The 24,892-nt window shown below is 35.0% G+C and overlaps 1 protein-coding gene across 1 annotated transcript; it reads left to right on the top strand.

The window, feature by feature from the left end:
* The first annotated feature begins 1,438 nt into the window (after window positions 1–1,438).
* Window positions 1,439–23,771, top strand: LOC144432841 (uncharacterized). Its single transcript, XM_078121139.1, has 23 exons — window positions 1,439–1,633; window positions 3,265–3,323; window positions 3,614–3,685; window positions 5,170–5,277; window positions 5,631–5,756; window positions 5,860–5,962; window positions 6,536–6,672; window positions 8,179–8,374; window positions 9,869–9,997; window positions 10,165–10,345; window positions 12,903–13,012; window positions 14,034–14,159; window positions 15,538–15,735; window positions 16,816–16,997; window positions 17,653–17,818; window positions 18,515–18,625; window positions 20,854–21,014; window positions 21,495–21,620; window positions 21,824–21,906; window positions 22,222–22,262; window positions 22,444–22,540; window positions 23,334–23,433; window positions 23,636–23,771. The coding sequence occupies exons 1-23, from the start codon at window positions 1,552–1,554 to the stop codon at window positions 23,684–23,686; spliced, it is 2,745 nt and encodes a 914-aa protein (XP_077977265.1). The 5' UTR covers window positions 1,439–1,551; the 3' UTR covers window positions 23,687–23,771.
* Window positions 23,772–24,892: the final 1,121 nt, after the last annotated feature.

The raw sequence follows: 24,892 nt of genomic DNA, 5'->3' as shown, positions 1-24,892 counted from the left end.
TACATGTAGTTGTGAGTTTGTCTAAAGTCCTTGGCATTACATGGACATATACTTTTATGGTGTTCACGATATCACTCACAAGCTTTTCGGCAATATATTATTTTCCAACAGCATACTTTTGCAGTAGGATCTAAACAGACGCCTCGATGAGGTACTCTTTTGGATGTACCCAAAAAGTGCCACTGACACCAGGATCGTAAAAAAAATAGACATGCACTGAACCTTTGCATGCTATAATTATGGAAATTTGCTCTTTGCAAAACTCAACATAAATACATGTATGTAAAATTGTGTCTGAAGTTGGCCCATGTCTCCTTAATATATACTTCCGATGACAAAAGAAAAGTTCATTGTCATGGCTACTTTGGTTGAAATGGTCATTTGCCTCACAAGCTGGTGACATTGATTTATTTATTTTTAATTTATTTTTTATTACCGTACAATTCAGAGTGTCCAAAGTAATGTAGTCATCTCAATAACAGACGCCCTCTAGTGTTCAATACTATCTGGTACCAGTTGTTGTACACCAAAACTGTCATGAAAACAAAACAAACTTGTTTACAATACCAATAATCATTTTTGGGACACGTCACACAGCGACAGCGTATCTTCTTCAGCTCGTGTAATGGATTTACGCTTTATTGAACACACGACCAGTGTACGTTGTTGCTCAAGACATTTCCTGTTGCCGTATTGTAATTGGTCATGGTCGTCGTGTAGAATAAATAGGTTCAGGCCATAGTGCAAAGTGATTTATGCATCAAACGTCATGGATATTCGAACTTTCTCCTGTCCACCCGATTGACTTGAAATAACAGTCACATAATTTACAAATAATTTTCTATCAGTCTCGTAATTTATAGGCAACTGACGTCGGTGTTTCACACAAGTATGAACATGCACATATATAGCAACAGGCAAATTAATGTGATATTTAGTCAATGTACGACAAGTGAATATCTTCCAAAACATTAACACAATCATGCATAACTACACCCTTTGGCACACAGCCAAACTATAGACGTTTACTAAATTAATGACATAAGCAGATGAATACCTTTCTACTAATTGTAACGCATTCATGCCCAGCAACCATGGCTATACCCCTAGCAGTAGGCAAACCACTTTGATTTTAGCCAAATTAATAGGGGCAGTGGCAGCTTGTCAAGTGAATCTTCCATTATGCCAAACAGCCATGATCACACCCATAGCAACCGAGAAACCAGATTAGACGAATAATATTGTGATTATGGACTCTTCATGACTGCTGATAAATAAGCTTTACTACGAATCGCTGGAAATGGAATTTAAATACGCAAGTCGTCATTGCCTCATGTGTGTTATCAACAACCTAGGAGCCCAGTGCGCATGCTCAATTGTAAGTGAAAAGTATAATATGTAACAAGCTGGGTGTATTGTTAGCATTTGTAAAGAGATTGGGTAAACGAGGCAGAAGTGCTCAATCGTTCATACTAAATAGAACAAGGAACTCGTGTAAGAAAACTACAGTAACAGGAAATAAGTGAAGCTACGAGCTTAGCCATAAAAGTTATGTCTTCGAGATCAGAATATGGCATTATCTTTCTGATTATCACGACATTGGTAGTTACAGCATCGACGGATATAGGTGACCGTAAGTACACATTGATCATACTTTCTCATGAAATGATTGATAACGTCAGAAAGTGTGATGAAAGAAATTTGAAAGTCACTGTCACAACTTGGTAAGCGATTTGTACCACCACAAATATAATTAATCACATTGATATGATGAAAAAAAGCCATTTGCTTATTTGGTGTTACAAATAAGCCTACATGTATAACTTTATCATTAGAACAAAGGCGAAAAACAGAAGTAATTGAGACCTTGCATCAATCAATGCTGTATCACGAATTTACAAATTATCTTTTTCATTTTTGAGCTGTAATTTAGGCAACATAAAAGAAATTGTTTCCGACAACACGTCTTCAGAAAATAGAGTAGGTAGGTCGGAATTTTATTTTACTTTAAAAATTCCTTCGACCCCAAAAATAAGTTCCTCGTCGGTCACGGTCGCAATACTTCCGTGACAGTTTCATGATGTGTAAAAGAAGTAAATGAAAATTATAAATTAAGTAGACAAACACACTCTGCAGCTATACTGTTGTTCGAGTCTAAAAGACCTGGTTTCTCTCTTCGAATACGACTTTTAAAGTGAGCAAAGGCATCAAGGTGTAGAAGTAAACTGTTACCCATTTTACCCCTTTGCATGCCAAAAATGTTGGGAGTTACATTAGCGATCTGACGTCACGGTGATAAAATTATGTGTGTCAAATAATTATAATGTGTCAAATAATCAGTATATAAATAAGTCCTCTGGTTTTAGTTAGTACTTTGAAACGTTAAACGCTGAATGTTGTTTTTCGTTCGTCTTCGTTTAGTTAAAACAGACACGTCTTGATTTGAAAAACTAATTTGGTTGCTAAAGGACGAAATAATATCCATTATTAATTTGGGAACAGTTGTGAACACGAGCAAAGCAATGTCACAGAATGTGTTCTTTTTTATTTGATTCAAAGGGAGTATGTAACGTATATATGTGTACTTCCCCTTTCTTCGTTTAGAACACATCGCTGTAACTTTTCGTAGCCATTTTCAAAAAGGAGTCATCCGTGTCCCTATTCATCGAATGTCTAACCTCTCGCCAACCTTATAGACAATAGGTCTTTTGTACGCATGAATAGTTTGTTTTGATGTGACATAAATATTCGGCCATAAATGACATTTAAGTTAACTTCCTTATTGACATGTCATTGCGCAACAACAAAATCGAAAACAAACGATTGTCACAATAAACGAAGCAAAATAGTAATACACATAAAGAAATATAGTCATTTTCTTCGGGAACCGTAATTATTTACGACTTGGAGGTTGGAGGGTTTATATTTAGGGGATGTCACTCGAAAATTCCACATACACAAATGGAAATGTTTTGATATGTGCTACAAATACACCGAGAAAATTGGTCAAGTTTTTAAAACAGATTTAACACTTCTCTTTTCTAGTTCATATTTTACAAAATCGGCTTATGAGAGGGTAACCCCTACTTAGTCATGGGCCCTGTGCAGAGCTGTGCCCCATTGTCCTCTCCGCCTGATATACTTAGTTCACCTACTAAAAAAAGCTTTTAGGAGCATCACAGCTCACATCTTAGAACCATTGCCCTATTATACATTTTTCATTGTCTACATTGATGTCTCATTTCTGCATTGATTGTGTTCCAGCAATGGCAGATAATGCAACATGTGTCTTTCACAATACGGTAAACACAACATTACCAGAGGTGAGTATACCATATAGAGAACTAGCTTTTAGTATCATGTCATTATTGAAGGATGGTCGATTGACAATTGCTAGATTTCAGTCATACATATGATCATATCTTCATTGAAGAAAGATGATGGATGGTCGATTGACAATTGCTAGATTTCAGTGATACATATAATATGATCATATCTTCATTGAAGAAAGTTGATGGAAGGGGATAATAACACGTTTTACCAACAGAATTTCGGTACCAATATCTTCATTGATAAAATAATTCAACAAAATTCTTGTCTTTTTCTACTACAGGATGTACATCTTGGGTTCTCTGTGACATGTTTTTCAGTTGAATGGGGTGTGCGCATAATGAGTGGTAATAAGGTAAGATGTATTCAGTCTTCGACAAATTATTATAGTGGAATTCGAAAGCGATTTTGTTTTCCCTAACGGCTGAGCAGTTCTGTTCATCGTTTCGCAGCCATTTCAGAGATTTGAGTAATGGACATTTTAAAACTTGGCACATTACTTTGAAATTGTGATCGTGTGAAAATTAGCGGAATGTGTATATTATCTTCGAAATTACTCTGCATAGACACTAAATTCAAGAGTCTTCGTCTAATTAAGATTTAGCAACCTGTTCAATATATATTTGTTTGCATTGACTTGCTATTAGCTTGCACTAGCTGCAACTAGAACGTATTTTCAAACTGTTTAGTTTGATAGAATTGATCACTTACTCGTAATATTATACACCTTGAATTGTAATGAATCACGTGTGGGTGGGTGTACCAAAGCGATCACAATTCAACCTTTTAGTGTAGAGATTGACCTCTCATCAAAATGTGCAATGTCTAATTATTAGTATTTTGATAGTTGTAGTGACTATATTAATGGTTGTGTGAGCAAACAACATTGTATTCCAGTTACAGCTAGTGCGCCTTTACAGGCCTGTAAAGTATTTTCAGCGGCATTATGTTATCTAGAACAGTCGATTCATATGAATATATCAATTTGTTACACATATTGCAAGTGGTTATAGATATAGATCTGTATAGATCTGATTACTGTTTGAATGAATTATGTGCATATTAATTACACCGATTTGCATGTTATTTGGCTTTATGTATTTTCCCGTTAGTTGTAGAGTAAGGTGTGACAAAAAATCAATACTTGCCATATATGTTCTATATGGATGAAGCACTATGCTACTAACATTTTTATAACATTTTTATATTTTCATGATTAAACTATTTCAATATGTACTTATCAAATATAGTGAAATGTTGTACAATGTTGAAATGTTGTATAGTTGTATCAAGAAACTATTTATGAATATTAATTATCCACATTTGCATGTAAATTCTTACAACATTGTTGATTTTCCATATATTAAAGACATGATTGAATGATGCAGTACTTGCCATTTTAAATGAGTGAATGTGTGTACTAATTTGCATAATTATAATTAACAAATTTGTCAAAAACTGCTGAATTACTTTCACTTATATCTGATATTCACACGCTTTATAAAACTCTTGCATATTAATTTGGCAAGATTACACAAATAATTTACTGAATTTTCCAATTAATTATGTATTCAAAGAAGATTTTGAATGATATAATAATTAACAGATGGATGCTACATTGTGTAATAATTTAAAACGAAGTGCTTGTGTACAAGTAACCTAATTAGTACTATGATTGAATAATTATGTTAATCAGGGCTTTTTGTGAGAAAATATAGGCGGGAGTACTTTCAGTTCATATCTGTTTTGTAATCAGTACGTGTAGTCATTGAATACACTTTAGAGCAGACAATTTGATGTCTAACCTACAGTTACTATATCATAAGTTGTTTGTTACAGCATGGGCGTTTCAAGGAATCGGTAGAAAACGGCTCTTCCTGTATTGAAGTAGCTGCTTATCTCGATTATGGACTTCAACATACTTACACTCTTCATATAGTAGAGAAGGTAAGTAAAACTAATTTTCTATAACACACATATTGTACAATAGTCTAAGTACTATCCAAGTCAAACTTTCTTTAGTTGTGTACATTGATTTTGTCTTATATGTAGGGATGGTAATGTTTGTGTTTATAAGCTGACAGAAAGTATTGGTTATGTACCACTTACTTCAAACTATTGCATGCTATCTTGATTTGGAAATTCTAGTCTTATATTCAAAGGTATCGCGTCTGAAAATTACATATAGCATGGTAACTGAGCTATTATCTCGATGATTATGGCAAGTAGCATTCTCAGTGTTGAAATGTTTGAAATTGTCCCTAATGACTATTTGTTTATTTGTGTTTACACTTCCACAGATAAAATCTGGCAATTGTTCAAATGTGTACTTACTGAGGATATCACTTGAAGACATGCCAAAGTGGCCGCCCTATTTTAATGACAGTTGTGTGATGCCAAACTCTAGAGCCCCCAGTGAAACCTGGGTACGTAAATTTACATACTAGGAGGTTTACTATTAGGAAGATTTATGTATTGTATAAACATTTCTTCAAATAATTACAATCAATGACGTGTCTTTGCCTACAGCCATTTCCTATAACACTTTATGAAAGCACTCTTCGTTATGATCTGCGGGATAGGGAATCCTATGAAGAAGGCATTAATGCTATGAAGATGGACAATGACAAATGTAAGTATTTTCTTTATAACTTTTAATTATGTTTTCCATTTCTATCACATCAGTACATTGTTTCCAAAGCCTAAATTTGAAACAGTTCCCAAGTATGTTAGTCTGCCTGACTTAAATTTCATTGAGTTATCACAATGTATTAATGACATTCGTAATCTTACAGTATCGTACGCGTTTCCAACGACATTTCCACGACATATATACTGTCGCTTCACACTTCTAACATGTCAAGTAAGAGAAACCCTTTCAAATGAATTCCATGGCCATTTAGTTAAACTCCATTTTATGGAGGGTGAGATCTTGGCCTTTCCGGATAAAAGTTTTAGATTCAAAACGTATATTGGAACTAGCAGAATTTACAAGAGGAAATCCAAGTATATGTGAGGGGTCAATGTGAGATTTCGCCTTGAAAGGCCACATATTTGTCAAGAATTCAGAAGTAGATTGTCACTGTTATAGTACGTTAAACGCCATGACAAGTTACTGCAACTGCCTGTCACACTTGCCATACAAATTTAGCTTACAGTAAATAGCAACAAAATGACGTTCCAAAGTGATTCGTTCGCTCCTTAGGTGCCTTGACGGTATATCGGAGTCAGTATATGGAACATCCAAAACCAGAAGATGAGGTAAACCAAGCGTCTTTTTATTGTAAAGATACCGTGACAGAAGAGTTATTTCCAATTACCTCTCATTTCTACGACTTAAAGGTAATCAAGAGGCTACAACATTTTTGTGGATTATTTTTTTTTTGGGGGGGGGGGGTATTATTGAGGCTAAGGGGTTTGTGGTCCTTGTTAGTCAAAATGTAATGCCTCTCCCATGCAGTGACACCCTAATGACTAATTCTTCCATTCAAATTGAACCCCACACACACACACGTACACATTACCACCACCACCACCACCACTACCATCACCACCATTACCGTCACCCTCACCACCACACATCTACCCTCAGGATTTGTTATTATATTAACTCCGCGCCCATTGTAAACCTATTTATTTTAAGGCCAAGAAAAAATAGTTTTCTGGTGAGTTTGCATCACTTAAATACCCTGCCTCGATCTTCTTTTTTCTAGTGTTTGTCTAGCTAATGCAGAGTGCAGATCGTAGGGAAACACAAAATAACTCTCCCTACATCAATTGCTACTACAGGGAAGACAACTGCAGAATTAATTATGAACATTTAACAAAAACATTTGCGTCATCACACCACTTTAGGCAATGTTTCCTTACCAGAAAAAACAACTTGTGTTTGTGTGGCCACCACATCTGATTACCGAAATATGCCAATAAATTATTAAAACTAAAAGCTAAATCAATAATAGTTTCAGGACAGTTGCACTTTGGTATCAAAAATATATGTACCAAGTTATAATGAATTTGCAGTGTGCAGTCTTGAAATATAGCAATTACCGAAAACCATTAATTACGTAAATTGCTCAGTAATATTCATGGGATGCTTACCAAAACCTATACTAATCAGTTCTTGCCATTACCCTATGGAACACGTCTACAACATTTCGCTTGAAATGAGCCAGTCGTTTTTTAGAAAATGGTGATACAGACACACACACACACACACACACACACACACACACACACACACAGACTTCATCCCTAATATATAACCTTCCTTACGGAAGGTAAAATCGTGCTCAACCAATGAAAAGTGAACACAGGCCACTCCCTTATGTGACCCTAATTTACGCATTAGTGTGGTGCAAAGTCGTTTTTTTACTTATCCAGTGCTAGTGTCAAAAACCTAAAACAAACAAAGTCAGATGGCCCAAGCAAGCTTTTAGGATATGCCCACTTATGCTGATTACCGTTATCAACCTATACATGACTTTGTGAGATAACATAGCATCTTGGTATCTTACATATATTCAACTTTGAAATCTGTTATAGAAAACCTACTGCACTATCGTGTCCTGCCAAAGCCTTACTCTGAGCCCCATTTACCCCATGCCGCCACTACAGGGACACTGGAAATTATGTCTTTTTTGTCGTCTCTGTTTTCCATGGCAACCATACCATTTCAAGCAATGCCGTTCTTGTCATGTCAGGTACCTTAATATTATAACATTATAAGGAACAGGTTGTGTGTAACTTTACTTGTACCATTTTGCGAGATATTGTGAATCGTTTTATGACAACTTCTTACGTTGTTTTTCATTATTGTTATTGTCATTATATCTTTCTTTCCATTAGACTAATGCAGAGTTTCCAGAAGATGCAATCGCTCTTCTAGATATTGATAAAATGAGAGATAATTATGAGTACCTGCATATTTTGTCATTTAATAATGATATAATAGGGGCTGCAAACCCCTTGGATTGTTATGTGTATGACAATTTCCGGCATCGTACTGTTTCATCTATACATGGGATCACAGCCGAATTACTAGGTAAGTTTTTCTAAGCAGTAACTGCAGTATCAGTTATACTACTAATATGCCATCGGTGCTAGTGAGATGCATGTCCATCCATACTACAACATTTCTTAGACATGCTAAGTCCGATTTTAATCAAACATAGCACTGTGACAATGGTGACATATCATATGGGACATATGCAGGTCACTTTGGTTTACGACATATGCAAACTTGATGTGTGTTGTAGATCATGTTTGAAAGTAATATAAAAGATGGTTAATATACAGAAGCATTAATTTTGGTATTCATATCACTTTTACTGAATAGCGGCCATATTTGTGGTAAGAAAATAATAACTTACTGCATAACATTACTGCAAGACGGTAGTTAAAGTGTCTACCCCTATAATATTAGACATTGACCTTTGACATTGACCTTCATGGTCAATTGTCAAAATCCGGCATTTCTCGTGCAAAGAACAGATACCTTCTTGTATTTTTGGCTGCAATGTCTTATTTGTTGGTAATACAGAAGAAAAGTATCACACACAGGAATTTCTTTTAGTGATCATATCACTATATACTGAATGGCGACCATATTTGTGTCGCCAAATCAATATTTACTGCATACCTCAAAAAACTATTATACTTAGAGACTCCATTAGGGTGTCTGTCTGTCTGTCTGTCTGTCTGTCTATCTGTCTCTCTGTCTCTCTGTCTCTCTGTCTCTCTGTCTGTCTCTCTGTCTGTCTATATAAACAATATTTAATACAAGGTGCAAAGACCTTGGCAGTTCACCTTGACTATCAGGGTCAATTATCAAAATCAATCTTTTTCATGCTTATTACAAATACTTTGGCAATTAACATTTTAAAAAAACATTTTGGCACAACTGAACTTCTTAGGTTCAGAAGTACTATAGGCATGGGAAAATGGCTGTCTGTCTGTCTGTCTGTCTGTGTAAACAATTTGAAGTCATGCTTAGGGGTGCTTAGATTAAGAATTGTTCATATCATATGAGCCAATCAAATATATGGAAATTAGGTCTAAGCATGTATCTGTTTGGTTAAAAATCTATAATTCCAAAATTACTGAGCAGATTGAGCTCACATTTTATGGGGATGCATCTGGGGATGTGTAGATGAAGAGGTACTTAAGAATCGATAATTTATCTATGATCCTTTGCATATTTAATGATATCTTTCAATGAAGCAATATGTAGACAATGCCAATTTGGAATTAGGAATATTTGGAGGAAAGAATCACGATACTATGGCACATTTTATATGCTTTTTTCAAAATGCAAATAATATTATTCAATATATAGCTATAAGTTTACTCTTTAAAGTAGGGACTATTTTATAAGATAGCTTTGTCAGTAATTTGGTTGTGAAAGATGCAACTAAGTAAACCAGTTAACCCAATCAATGCTCGGTATCAAGTGCTAAAAACTTTCTTATTGTTATGTTGGCCAATTTAAATGGTGATGATTTAATTTCTTAACATCTCTTATAACTTGAAAAACTAGGCTGTCCACCTGGAAAGTACGGAGGATTGTGCCAATTCAATTGTATCTGTCAGAATGGGGCCACATGTCATACATACAATGGAGCCTGTAAATGTGCTGCTGGTTACAAAGGCGTTGCTTGCGATATAGGTAAGCCATAATTATTGTTCATCTACCATAAATTTTAAGAAAATGTACATACATACATACATACATACATACATACATACATACATACATACATACACACGATTCCATGCTTTAAGTTTTATTATAAAGCTGTTATTCACTTGACAATGTATGTATCCATCTTGCAGCAGAGCCAATAGTCACAATAAGTCCAGAAAGTGGAAGTGTCCTCTATGGACAATACGTGCAACTGCAGTGTTATGCAAATGGAATGAATGGTTACACAAATTTTATTGGGTTACTTAACGGAAACCAAGTCCAATTGGTCACACAGTTTGAAGCCAATAGGAATGCCACTGGGAACACTGGGTAGGTATCGATCAATACTTAACGTCAACGAAAATAGTGCAAATGACACTTAAACTTAATTGATGTACTTATTTAATTAATTAATTAATTAATTAATTAATTAATTAATTAATTATAGATATGTAATTATCAGGAAAATTATTGGCACATTTCACATACTTGTTTGGCCACAAGCTACTATTGTTGTTTGTGTTTGTAGGGGAATAATGTTTGGTATGTTTGCATCTGACGGACATCCATTGCTAACAACAGTCCATTCGATATTGTACAAATCGGGCCGACAAAAAGTCACTGACCTCCCACCATCACTTAATTCTAAAACATGATGACCCCCCCCCCCTATATAATATTAATCTTTATAATATCTATTCATCTCAATGTTGCAACTACTTTATAAGATCCCGGATTAGCACTATGATAATTATAATTATTGACTGCATGAACTATGGTAAATATATTCCAAAAGGAGTTTAATAGCATCTTGACAGTGAAAGGTAGGGGAAAAGCTTGAGAAGGGAATATGTACATCTCTTATGGGGGGTCCTAGGGGTCTCCAGGAGGTGTTTAACTCTGAAAAGTCATTTTCAGAAAAAAACTTCCAAGGTTTACAAGACAACATCAACATGTAAAAAGCAACTACATGGGATTGAAATATTTTTGAAAAATAGTTTGATAGCATCTTGACAGTAAGAGGTAGGGGAAGAGCTTGAGACTGGGATGTGTACACCTCATGTGGGGGTCCGAGGGGGTCTATCTCTAGAAGCCCTGGAGGATTTTTACTCTTAAGCCAATATTTAGGCTATTCAGACCCTTTCAATCAATAACTTAATCCATGCTTTACAAGACAGCACCATCAAGTATCAGAAACTATTCTTTGTAACTTACATATGGTTGAAATATGTTCTTAACAAGTTAAATACCATCATTATTTACATGTAGTAAAGGTCAGCACGTCTAATGGTAGTATCATTGGTAGGGGAGATTTGGAGATTAAGGCAATTTTAGATTATCTTGGCAAACATTTCACATCTTTAAAAGACAATATCATCTCAAAATAGGTGAAAATATTTAAGAAAAGTTTAATACCATTATGACAGTAAAAAGGTTGGTGCATCTGATTATTGGTTGAATGCATGAGTGGGGTGAGGGTGTCCTTGGGGTTCTTCCTTGGCAGATCTGGGGTTTTTTTGCTTCTATTAAGGCAATGTTTAGGTTATTCGTAGGCTTTGAGATAATGTTTCCAAGCTTCGAAAAGCTAACGTAAATGTAAATGAGTTTTCCATGTCACATAAAAATGGGCCCGTAACATTGGCATAGGGGCATTAATAGAGTAAGTATAGTAAAGTCACCGGTATGTTAGAGAACTTTAGGTGGTCATACTTAGTGTATAGTAGAAACTGGAATCTAATGAGATGCGGTGATTTGTAGCATCAATAATATGTAGTGTCCAAAATAGAAAGTATATTAATCTCTTCTGACAAGTTCATACTGACGAGTAGAAAAATTTAGATTAACTACTTTTATAAACTATCTTCATGTTCACTTTTGCCCCAAAGTGCAATATAAGTGAAGCATTGATTGTGAAACAGCCAAGCATTTACATGACATGTTCTGTAACTAGTGTGGTAGCTAGGTAATACATGTATCTATGTATATGTATAGTTATGCTTGAACTAATAAGTAATATTAAAGAATTCATGTAAGAAACAGGGAGAAGAACAAATATTTACATGTACCATATTTCAGACAAGGCTATATGCCATTGTAGAATATGATTTTTTTCTTCCATCACAATCCAAAACAAAATGATCCCCTTATCCACAATTTTCAAAACAGCATGACCCCCCCCCCCCACTGCCAATTTTCAAAAACAGGGTCACCCCCTCCTCCTACAAATCAACCCCCCCCCCCCCCCCGGCCGAAGAAAGTTACCGGTTTTTAAAAAAACAGTAATGCAAACTGCACTTTGGAATGTATATGTATAGGTGCAGGTATAGATCATCGGCCCAGAACATGAATATCTGTTGAAACATTGTGATTTCACCCATTACGGGAAGGGGGGGGGGGTCCTCAGGATATGAAGTCGAGGACAAGATCACTTAATTTACATGTAAGCAATGATGTGCAGCGTATATACGTAGTTTGTACAGGCTAGGTTTGTTTGTGGCGCTTAACACGGCGACCATGATGGCTGCAGACGATACAGCGATTACAAAATGGTTATACTGTTCTCATACAGGGCTGCTTCGAGTCGCGCTAAGTGTGCATATAATACTAATATAGCACAGTTAGTGAGATGTCTTAACCAATCTAATCTCTTGGTATGTACCATCTATATACGGGTATAGAGTATTAGTTATTTTAGAACACACGCTCGTGGTGTTTGCTGCCGCACTTTCAGTCGCTTCACACCGCAAACACTCGTGTAAATAACACTAATGCGTCACGCGGTTCAGCCATATAATGGCCACAACATTAATCTGCAGTTCTATAATTTCAATTGTGCTGAAAATTGCTGATAAAACATGTTATTATTAATTAATATACTTCATTGCAGGGAAATTGAAATCGATCAAGCATCAGAAACAAATACTGGACGTTTTGAATGTCGTTACATCGATGCACAGAATAACGTGTTTAGCGCCTTTGCGTATATCAATATATCCGGTAAGATTTAGGTGTTTCCCTATGTTCACGATATAAGCTTATAATTCCAAGAATGCTACCCAGTATCATTCCCTATACTCACCCATCATCATGTTTATTAACAAAATGATGATAAATATCACCTACACTATCGTTTGAATCTTCTAAACCTATTATTCTATTCATTGTCATAAAAATCGGGACATTCAAGAAATAAGTATCATAATGAAAAAGGAAATTATAAGAAATGTTGCATTTCGTCCATTTTAGTTGAAGATTTTGAAGTTTCAGTCGATTTCTACGTCACGACGATAGGAGGGGGGGGGGTGCGGCCCAAGTTGAAAACATCTACCTATGCACAATCCAAAAATAGACCCATTGTTAGTGATTTCCAGTCACAAACAGACCCATATTGAAGGACGACAAAAGTACAACCCTTCTGATTCAGAAACTCAAAACACCCTTAATTTGTGGCTTTAGAATACCTCGATTAAACATAAATAATAACAATTTGACACTTATAGGGAATAACAATGTGGTGCATATTATGTATACATCACTTCGGCTATTTTTTATAAATCTTGTAGGAATTACCTGAAACGAAAGAGCAAAATCAGGTGAAAGTGATTCTTTACTCTGTTGCTGTAAAGATCTTTCTAAAAAATGCTTTGGGTATTTTCAGGTGAAAATGCGATCCATGTTTAGGGAATATTTTTTGGTTAAAAGGTGACCAATTTTGGCGATCGAAGACGACGATCCATTTTTCGTCAATACTTACATCAGAATTAATTTTCGTGTCCATGCAATCTCCTGAAATCTGTCCCCGGTTCTGTTTGTTTGTTTGTTTTTGTGTGTGTGTGTGTCTGTCTGTCTGTCTGTATATGTGTGTATGTATGTATGTATGTATGTATGTATGTGTCTGTCTGTCTGCATGCGAGCGTGCGTGTGGGGGGTGGATGTGCGAGTCTGTCAAGAACCATAAGCTCAAACGCCCAATACCTCATCTTCTTGTATTCTTTCCTCTTGCTAACTTGATACATAGGTTGTCCTGAGCACTATTGGGGTAGATATTGCTCAAAGACATGTAACTGCAAGAATGGTGGCTTGTGTGACCGATATAATGGTTGTCTGTGTTCAGATGGATGGACAGGGGACACTTGCACTGAAAGTAAGATTTCCATGTACTTCTATGTAGAGTGAGTAAAACATTACACTGGCTGCTTTAGATCATTTTTCATATCTTAGCCCCGAAGGTGGGGGGGGGGGGCGCAATTACGACAGGCTCCATCCATCAGTAATACGTCAATATCCGATTTCTTTCCAACCTGACACAAAGGTGACATATCATGTGGGGTATATGCACGTCAATTTATTTTTTGATACATGCAAATTTGATTGAATGGCGGCCAACATCCCATTCAAGTGTCTACTATCAGATGCAAGCTATCTTTTGAGACCTTGATATTTGGCCTTGACCTTGACCTCAGATGCAGTTATCAAAATCCATCCAATTCCTGCCTATCACAGACATATTGTAGTATTTACATATTGCCAATTTCTTTTAATTTATGCTTACAAGTAATATTGAAGAAACAAACTATACAACTAAATCATGTTTACAAGTAATATTGAAAAAAGGAAGTATACACAATCATTATTTTTTGTGTTCATGTACTTTGTACTGAATGGCAGCCATATTTGTAGTAAAAGAATCACTATATTACAAAATAACTCAAAAACTTCAAGAGTGACCCTTGACCTTGACGTACAGGGTAGACCATCAAAATTAAGCCATTACTTACTTACATATTGCAGACACTTTGTAGCAATTATGTGTGGCTAATGTCTTTTAGATCGTGTCTACAGATAACGCAAAACCAGATAAACATACACATACATTATCTTTGGTGCTCATATTACTTTTTACTCAATGGCAGCTATATTTATAGTGAACAATAATGATCTACAACATAACTCAAAAAACGTTAATACATGAAGACTACATTCAAGTGTCTACCCCATTTTGCCAGGTTTAAACTTTCTTTAATGAGAAATTGACCTTTGGCCTTGACTCTGTCCTAATGTTTAGGTTCATTTAACGAAATTCAGCAGTTTCCTGCATTATCAAACACTTTGAAGTATTTATTTGTTACCACTAATTCCTTTTAATTCATGTCTCCATTCAGCCACATAGAAGTAAAGTATTTGAGGAAGTGTGTATTCTACGAAGACTTGTTAATTCTAAATATTGAGTTAGCTCTTAAATTTAACGTATACCCTGTAAGTGTTATATTATCAACAAAAAAGGATGACAGACAGCTCTAAATCTTGTATAAAATTGTCGTGCATAATGAAAGTGCATTTTTTTATGTTTTCATTCGTGGTGCACTAAAGTCAAGGTCTACTACTTACTCATGGCACAAGTGAAATGCAAGAAAACATGTCAACAAAAACATACCTTTAGCATTTCAGAAACATTAAGTCTAAATAAAGAAAAACAAACATTTAAATTTGATAGTGCACGATTTAAGGTGTCGTGGTTTCAGTTTGTTCAGCAGGTTGGTATGGTCCAAACTGCAAAACAGCCTGCCAATGTGAACATGGTGCAGAATGTGATGTAAAGGATGGGACATGTAGTTGTCCAGAAGGAAGCTGTGGTATTCACTGTCAGGAAATTTGTTCCTGTGAAGATTCCTTTAAAATACCTATGTGTAATGCTTCGAATGAATGTATCTGCCTAGAAGGTTAGTCATGTTAAAATATTTGGATTTATAGCAAACTTTAAATCCGTGTTTATGTATTAGGAAATTAGCATCAAAGAGTTCTCCATTATTGTAGTTGGAGTTTACCTGTAATGTCATTGGCCCCACACTCTTCTGTTAAGTTTCCGAAAGCTTGCTTTCTTTTATGGATACTTTCAGACACAGGATATACATTGTAAAAGAATATTATACCCAAATTAAATTGGGTTGTAAGTCTTTTAATATTTGTGAATTTGAATACACAGATTGGAGACCTTACTTGAACAGTTTCTCAACATCTTTGGGATGTTCCAGCCAATATCACGAACTGGATTCCATTATGTTACACATTCATTCTCCAAACGACATGCCACAATTAGCTTTTTCAGTTATTTTTCGACTTTGAGTTTAGAATTCCATCTTATAACATCAAGAAACACACGCAGCAATCTTAGACTGATCAAAAATACACGTGTTTCAAATATTCAAAAGATGATGCAGAAGTTATGAAAAAGAATGTTTTGGTATTCATATTATGTCAGCCATATTTGCCAGAATAATTCACCAATAATTAGTTCGGGATTTGGAATTAAAAGGCATTGACATTTAATATAAGTGTATATAACCTCCTTATCAGATATTTCATTTACTAGTTCTTTGATTTGATCTCCACTTTAAATATCAAAATACCAAACCACGTCATTTATTGCATAGCCAAGAGTAAGTTCATCCATGATTTCATTGTACGTTTAGCTCATGAACGTACGAATAAGTAGTGTAGGGCACAATTTCCTTTAACTTGTATCGCAATGGTAAATGCTAAAACGAAGATAAATTGTGTAAAAATAACGAAAGCTCTAAACTGAGAAGTATGATATCTTTTTGTGAGTTCTTTTTGACTAAGCTGTGTTTGAACATGCTCACAAGTCCCTTTAAGCACGGTTTAAGTTTGGGGACAGAAACGTCTGATTACATATATCTGACAAATTCTCTTTACAGTAAGCCTTTTGACCAAAATCAACTACATTGAATTATAACTGAAGGAAAAAATGATCGTCTTTTTTTGTCATTTTCTATGTCAAGGTGTTTCAAATCACAAGACGTCTACACCAGTATGGATTCCTATAGTTATAGTTATTGCACTCATCGTATTCAGCGTTATCATAGTAGTATGCATATCATTGTTACGGAAGAGAAAACCACCAACGTTAACATCTCATCAACGACTTGATAACATAGACATAGAAGCTGAAAGAATGATTAAGGTAATATTTGTAATTAATTTGGTTTTCATTCAAGAACATCAGCAAATGTGACAGGGCACAAAAGATTTGAAGATGTCGAAATTCGTACATCAAATCAAACTACACAAATATATTTCAAAGTAGTATCATTCTCATCACGCGTTAGGCCAACATCATGTCTAGTTTCTTTGAAACAAAGACAAACGCTTATATCGGAAGATTTCAGGGGAAAATATCAAAATTATGTTATAATTAGGGTAGTTTTTGAAATAGGGCGAAAATGTCAGACACGTGGAACAGTGCCGTTCACTGCATTTAAAGTTATGCAAATCAGCTTTATGCTAGGGAGTCTGTAGACACGTATGCTTAATCTAATCCTAACCCAAACTCCCCTGTGTGAAAACAAATACATTAAATGTATAATTAGTCCACTATATATTCTCCATTCTCGTCTGTTGTTCTGTTGATTATAAATGCACATGCTTTTATCAAATAAGGACATACGTTTATCACATTGAAGTTATAGATTTCACCCAAGTTAACTATCAAGCAATTCATTCATTATATCATGCAATCTGTATAATAGAGAAAAAGTAAACTGTAAAGTTATACCGATTTAGCTAATAGCATAAACATAAATACAGTTCACGTTATGAAAATGATTCTTCTCTCCCAGACTTTAAGCCAAAACATCCAAGTCATTCAACATGAAGTACCCAGATCTCATTTGAAATTAGGATCCGGGATTATATTAGGTCAAGGAGAGTATGGACATGTTGAACGTGCTGAAATTGTAAATAGTGAGGGTGCGAAAACTGTTGCAGTCAAGACCTTCAGTGAAGGTATGTACTTAACCCCTAACCTTTTTTCTTACCTAAGTGGTAAAAGCCATTCTTACAAAATAATCCAATGAGCAAGTTGGTATAAATGTGAAATGTGGTAAGCTGCCAATGCGGACAAAAAAGTAAGACTCTGTTTTGTGAGTTGGTGCATTCCTTGTACAAGTTTATAATAACAGTAGAAAATACCGTTTTTACAAAGAATCTGACCGAGACGAACAGACAGCCAGACAGACAGACAGACAGACAGACAGACAGACAGACAGACAGACAGACAGACAAAGCTATAGGTAAATGTAAATCAGAACTGGGAAGACACCAGTCGATTTCATGACTAGGGACTGACGACAGGGCATGGAAATTATAAAAATGAATTAAAAAAATAATTGCATTTATTATTATGTAATTCTGTGTAGGTTGAACTGTGTGGTATTAACCATTTCTTGTGAAGTTTCCAACACAACCAACTCTTGAAAAGATGTACCTGAAGCTTTCGTCCTCTCACTAAGGACTTCATGAGCAGACTGAAGTAATTAACATGAACTAGGAACACATGTACAGCTTTCCAAGAGTTGGTTGTGTTGGAAATTGAAAAGTTTAAACTTCACTAGAAAATATATTATTATATAGTATATTTTATTTTGTACAATGTTGTTTCCAGACGTTATTAATATTTAAACATTTTACTTTCTTTTCCAGAAAAGGCTCATTTGTACAATTACAGAGATTTCTGTCACGAAGTTGAAACGCTCATCCTACTGAAAGGACACGAAAACATAATAGAGTTTATAGGAGTAACCCTTGGTGAAGGTGAGAAATACTTCCTTTGTGCAGAGGATTGATAAAAAAGAGTTTCTTTGCATTCTGCCTAGTCTAGAATTCTAAACTGGTACAGTATTACGTATTAAACAAAAACTTCATTACTAATACCGGCCCCTACAAATATTTTCTTTCAATTTTCAATTTTGTTTTTTTAAAGGGATGGCAGCCATTTTCTATTTAACTGATATATGCAAATGTATTCAAATTTTCAGGAGGGCTTCTAGGCTAAAATCAATTTAGGTTTGAGGAACAATTTGGCACCTTTGTGTAAATTAGTTTCCTGAAATATAGGTGTTTTCGATGGTAATATTGGCCATGTGAATTTTATTTGATATACATAAATATATGTACCGAAAGCCATTCTCTTGTTATTATATAACACACTCATTCTACCACACATTACTTACTGCCTAGAAATATGGGGTAATACCTATGCAACTTCCTTACAGCCAATACTTTTACTTCAAAAGAAAATTGCTTGCCTCATTACTTTTTCTGACTTTCATGCTCATAGCGACCCTCTTTTCAGACAACTTGGTATTTTAGACATTTATAAACTATGTAAACTGCACACATGCGTTTTCATCTTTGACTTGTTGAATAATCACTTTGCCCATGACATAACACATTACTTTAAAAAACCTCCTCACATGTATCCCACCCGTTTCGCAACTCAAAATAATTTCTCTGTCCCTAAAGTTAACTTATCTCATAGTCAACACAATATCAAGTATGCAGCTGTAACACACTGGAATTCACTCCCAGACTACATAAAAAACATAACTTACAGACATTCATTCAAACATGCCTTAAAAGCTTACTTACTTCAATAAGTAAGTAAGTACTTAGTAACAGGTACTTCAATGTATGTATGTATGTACATGTATGTCTATCTTGCTGTTTTTGTTGTTGTTGTTGTTGTTGTTGTTGTTGTTGTTGTTGTAAATCCTATTTATTCGTTCATGCAAAGCATTATTTTGACATTTATTCTTATCACATTTTGTTTATTTTTCCGCTACCGAGTTTTACCCAGTATTTTCGACTTAACTCATTCTGTAAGGGTTGTGGGCTTGACTAGTTCTGTAGAACTATTCCTACAACCCCCACCAGGTCCATGTAATTACTGATGTACATGTATTTGATTGAATATTCTTTGACTTAATTTAATTTATATATTTTGTTAATTTATTTGTTATGTATGTTTATTTCCTGGTGAAATCAATAAATCAAAAAAAAAATCAAATATGTTGATGATCTAAAACACAGGCTTTTAGGATAAAATTTTAACCATCATGTAACAATAAAATTGCTAAAATTGCTAAAAGCCACCAATTAGGATGGACCATGTATGCATAAGTTGGTGACTTGCAAATTTCCTGTTATTCAATCTAAATACACTGTGTGTCCATAATAAGCAAAATATACCTTGACAATTTAGTCAAAACATGATTTGCAGGGTTGTACACCACGGAAACTTCCGTGTAATCCACACACAATGTTGACTTGGCCTGAATCATATGCGTATGCCAGAACGGGGCTCCCCAGTAAGCTATTATGACTTGACTTACTATAAAAAAATCAAAACTGAAAGATTTTCAATTATATTTGAGAATGAAATAGTGAAGAAAAATTGCCCACAAATGGGGTCTGATTTATCATGGTATTGAATGACTAACATGCAAAGAGATCGATGGGTCAATATTCAAATCAGGATAGGTCAAACTGTACGAAGAGTTTTAATACGTTTGCAAAGCGATGAGCCAATTACCGGAAACACAGATATACAAATAACTAGTTAAAATGTATGTACCAAATTACATTGAATTTGAATTGTGCACTCTTAAAGATATAGCTTAATTAGTTCTAGCCAATCAGTTCTAGCCATTACCCGAAAAAATATGTGCACCAAATTTCGTTTGAATTGAACCTGCCGTTTCAGACAGACAGACAGACAGACAGACAGACAGACAGACAGACAGACAGACAGACAGACAGACAGACAGACAGACAGACAGACAGACAGACAGACAGACAGATAGATAGATAGATAGATAGATAGATAGATAGATAGATAGATAGATAGATAGATAGATAGATAGATAGATAGATAGATAGATAGATAGACTTTTCATCCCTAACATATAACCTTCCTTACGGATGGTAAAAATGAACGGAATCAAAAGAATTTTACACCAATTTTTGTTTCGTCCTTAAAGGACCTAAATACATCATAGTTGAGTATGCTGCCCTGGGGGATCTTTTAGACTACCTGACCAGCCTGAGACGCTGGCATGTAATACCACAAGTAGATGAATCAAGACTGATACAATATTCGAAAGACGTGGCCAAGGCGTTACAGTTTCTCCGAGAAAAGAAGGTCGGTGAAGCTAGTATCTCATTCGGGCTTATCATACTGATATGAGCCTTCTCTGTAATTCTGCTGTCACATGAGAAAGGGGAAAGACACAGAATCTATGGAGTACTTCAATTTACATAAAATCGGTGCACGTGACGGCATTTAACAGTAGAGGGCAAATGTTCTGAAGATCAGTATGATAGTAAAACTGTCAAATGTTTTGAAAACAAAAGGCAGTGAGCGATCGTAGTTGTAAGAAAACGGAAATTTGCTTTTCCTTGTACAATTGGATTAATTTTGTGTGCAAGAAAGTTCGATCAAAAAACGTTTTCATGCGTTTGAAAGTCATATTCACCAAACTGCATTGGGTGTTGTTTACATAGTCTGCACGGAGGGAGGAGGTATGGATGCATGGCCTATATTCTATCCCTGGCATTGTTTTCTGTTAATATATTTTATATATTATGTTAATCTTTGAAAATACATTCTTTATAAATATAGATTGTTCATCGAGATGTGGCAGCAAGAAATATTCTTTTAACTGACGGATATGTTGCCAAAATCGGTGATTTTGGTCTGAGTCGAAATGTCTGTCTGACTAAGGGAGGATATGAAAAAGTGCCATGGGTTTGTATAGCAGTTAATATTCTATTTGTATCTGTATGTTAATGATTGTTTTGAACGTTTAAAACACTTTACCAATATTATTCTGGTTATGTGCGATTCATTCCTCTGTGAAAATTAAAAAGTAAAGGATAGTTTACAAGTTCATTTCAGAGTTTTGTTTGACAATATGCTTAGTCTATGATTGACGATTTTGTTCATTCTAGGCTGCAGATCAAGGACCCCTGCCTCTGAAATGGATGCCTGTCGAATTTCTTTCCAAGGGAATATTTAAACCTGAAGGTGACATGTAAGTAACATCTCCAGAAGGGCATATCCTCAATGTTATCAGCAAAAATAGTCTTTACTTACACGAGTATCAGTTTCATGATACTATCATTTTCATTCGTCTTTTCTTACAACGTTGACATAACCACTTTGCTGCATTAACTTCCTTCGTTTTGTTTCCCAAATCTCCACTTTTAACCGTTGCTATCATTTTTGCAGAAGTGTTATTCTAAGAAGTCTTTGTGATAATGGGAAAAAAAACAAATTATGACAATATTGAAGTTGTTGAACTTTACCTGTTCAGCACCTGTAACTTCTTTTATGTGTTTTTCCCCAGATGGTCGTTTGGAGTATTGATGTGGGAGATTGCTACCCTTGGTACGTAACTTAACAATACAGTATAAAAAAATACCTTGCTGATATGGGCAAGTTCACCGATATATAAATCACATGTCAAGGATTCAACGGTTCTTTTGTATGATTACTCAAAGAAATAGTGTAATTTTAGTAGATTAATTGATCGAGTGATTCTATATTGTATTGTCTTGCACTTTCTTAGGGGAAACACCATTTTTTAACGTGGATGCCTTAGAATTCTATCGGAGACTCTGCAGGGGAGAAAGATTAGAAAGAACTCGTCGCTGTACGAAAGCAGGGTGAGCTTCATCCGACTTTTCAGATATTTAGATATATATTGTATTTGCGTGTCATTTGGATGACGTCAACATTTACAATTTGTTTGCAGAAGACAATCATTAGTAATAAAGGAAAAGTCTACACTTATCTCTGTGATAAATTAATTTCCATAATTTATGTGCACACGTGGCAGCATTTAACTAACGTTAACTGTAATGAGAAAACCTTCTTAACATTCACTCTATACCCTATAAACACTCTACTTTAATATCTCGTCAGACTTACCTAGTATCCTCTAGTACGCATTGATTACTGCTATCAACTTAAAGAAAAAGTCCAGTCGGACTTATTCCTGTCTTTATTACACATGTATTGATTACTGATGTCAACTCAACGTAAAAGGGCTGTCAGAGTTATTTTTACCTTTAGTACACTTATATTGATTACTATGATTTCGGGAGATAAAATAGCACATCGGTAACTTACTCAACTTTGAAAGATCGTAATTGAAAAGAAGCCAAACTGCACTTGCCATGTGTTCAGCCATTTTGGAGATTTTCTGCAAGGGTTTATGGGAAAATATGTTATCATGACATCACGAATCTCGTTGTCTTGACAAATACAAATAGTGTCAGCCAATTTATCGGATGTGTAAGCTGATAGCAGTAATCAGTACTGTATACTAAAGACAGAAATAAGTCTGGCTGGACTTGAAATGTCCGTGTAAGGTACACATAATGTGTTAACACTAGTAGTTAACCAGTGCGTAGATCTCAAAATAACTCAAACCGACTTCTGTTTCTCCCAAATCAGTTATCATGTGATGAGGCAGTGTTGGCAATCTCCTCCACAATTGAGACCTACACCAGCGAAGATAATAAAGTTGCTTGATGGCCTACTCCAAGACGATGAGGTAGGTCATCCTTTGTATAGTTAAATAATTTTACGCCGTTATACTGTATCTTATTGAACATAATGTTGGTCTCAGATTGTGTTATTACTTTAATACACTTCAAACACTGAACGAAAACTGTTTTTATTAATGTTATATCAATACATTCTACATTTAGAATTACTTTATTTCTTATGTTAGCATAATATTTGTTTCATTACAGGGACTCTTTATTCGTCATGAGGAAAGGAGACACTGTACCAGTATCATATAGAAACAAATGTAGCTGTACCTGTGCACATCGGCCTATCACAGGCTTTTGTCAGTTGACCATTATACACAGTTGTCATTCTACCAAGGATCATCATATAGTTTTTGAACTATTCCATAAATATTAACTTTAACATATTCCGTATAACTGGTGTGTGGAAGGTGATAGATATAAAATACCCTAAAAACTTTTTTTTAATTGTTGCATATTAAAAAAGACACATGCGATGAAGATTTTGTGAGCCTGGAAAGGTCCACGTCCTACGATTATGAATATATTTTACAAAAAATCTTATGTGGTATTCTTCAGCTGAAAATTGATAGAATGATGTACCACCTTTAAAGTCACATGCGTTTCCTAAGCGAGTTTAAATATGCAATTTCCCACCGTAAACAATGTTTCTTTATTTACACTCTTCCAGAAATATTCCATGGCAACTTTTTGCGTATGAATATTCCTTTAATACTATCCTCCAGTAGGGTCGATCTTACAAAACAAGTTTTATCGGTCGTACTTAAGAATCTTAATCATGTAAATAGTGCAGTTAGAGAATTTTATGTTTTAATGAAATGTGTCCATGTATAAGCGGTTAATTAATTTGTCAGCTTTTTATTCAGTCGTGGTTTTAGTGTGTTTTTGTGTAACCGTTTCGTTTGTTGTTGTGTTTTATAGTATTTAAATGAAGTTGATTTTTGTTACTCATCTGTAAGTGGCAGCCTTATGGCGCTGGTCATGGGAACAAATACATACATCAATACTGTTTGAGAAATTAATAGAGCCCCGATTTGGATTTGGATTAAAATATGGATGAGAAGAAAAGTTGTCTTTCAAAGCTGTAACACACATTGGTTCTGAAAAATAGACTCATCCTATCTAATCCTGTATAGTTCCACTGATTAGATACGAGAACCTGGGATTAAACCATTGGCTTTTCAATGACAGTGTTGATGCTGACAGCAAGTATAAGGTTCAATGGTGGCAAAGGTTGATTCGCCTTTGAAAATGTTATTATTTGTACTCATTCAGATTAAAATGTTACACAAGGTTTAATTATCATAGCATTAGCTATTTTAGAACTTAGAGGAATCTTGTTTCTGTTCAAGTACTGTACATCATTTCTCAGAAGATAAAGTAAAATTGAAGAAAATACAACTTGATATGAAATTATAAAATCTGGTTTGGTCGGTTGTGTAGATGGAAACCCGATAA

This window comes from Glandiceps talaboti, chromosome 1 (genome assembly GCF_964340395.1).
Source record: "Glandiceps talaboti chromosome 1, keGlaTala1.1, whole genome shotgun sequence".
NCBI classification, from domain to species: domain Eukaryota; kingdom Metazoa; phylum Hemichordata; class Enteropneusta; family Spengelidae; genus Glandiceps; species Glandiceps talaboti.
Note: the sequence above shows the minus strand (reverse complement) of the source record. Positions and strands in the feature narration are given on the sequence as shown.

Excerpts from the sequence above, each read along its gene's own strand:
- LOC144432841 (XM_078121139.1), top strand. The coding sequence starts at position 1,552 with ATGTCTTCGAGATCAGAATATGGCATTATCTTTCTGATTATCACGACA. Across the intron at positions 14,160-15,537 it reads AGGGGACACTTGCACTGAAA|TTTGTTCAGCAGGTTGGTAT; the intron begins GTAAGATTTCCA and ends TCGTGGTTTCAG. Across the intron at positions 16,998-17,652 it reads AAGCTGAAAGAATGATTAAG|ACTTTAAGCCAAAACATCCA; the intron begins GTAATATTTGTA and ends CTTCTCTCCCAG.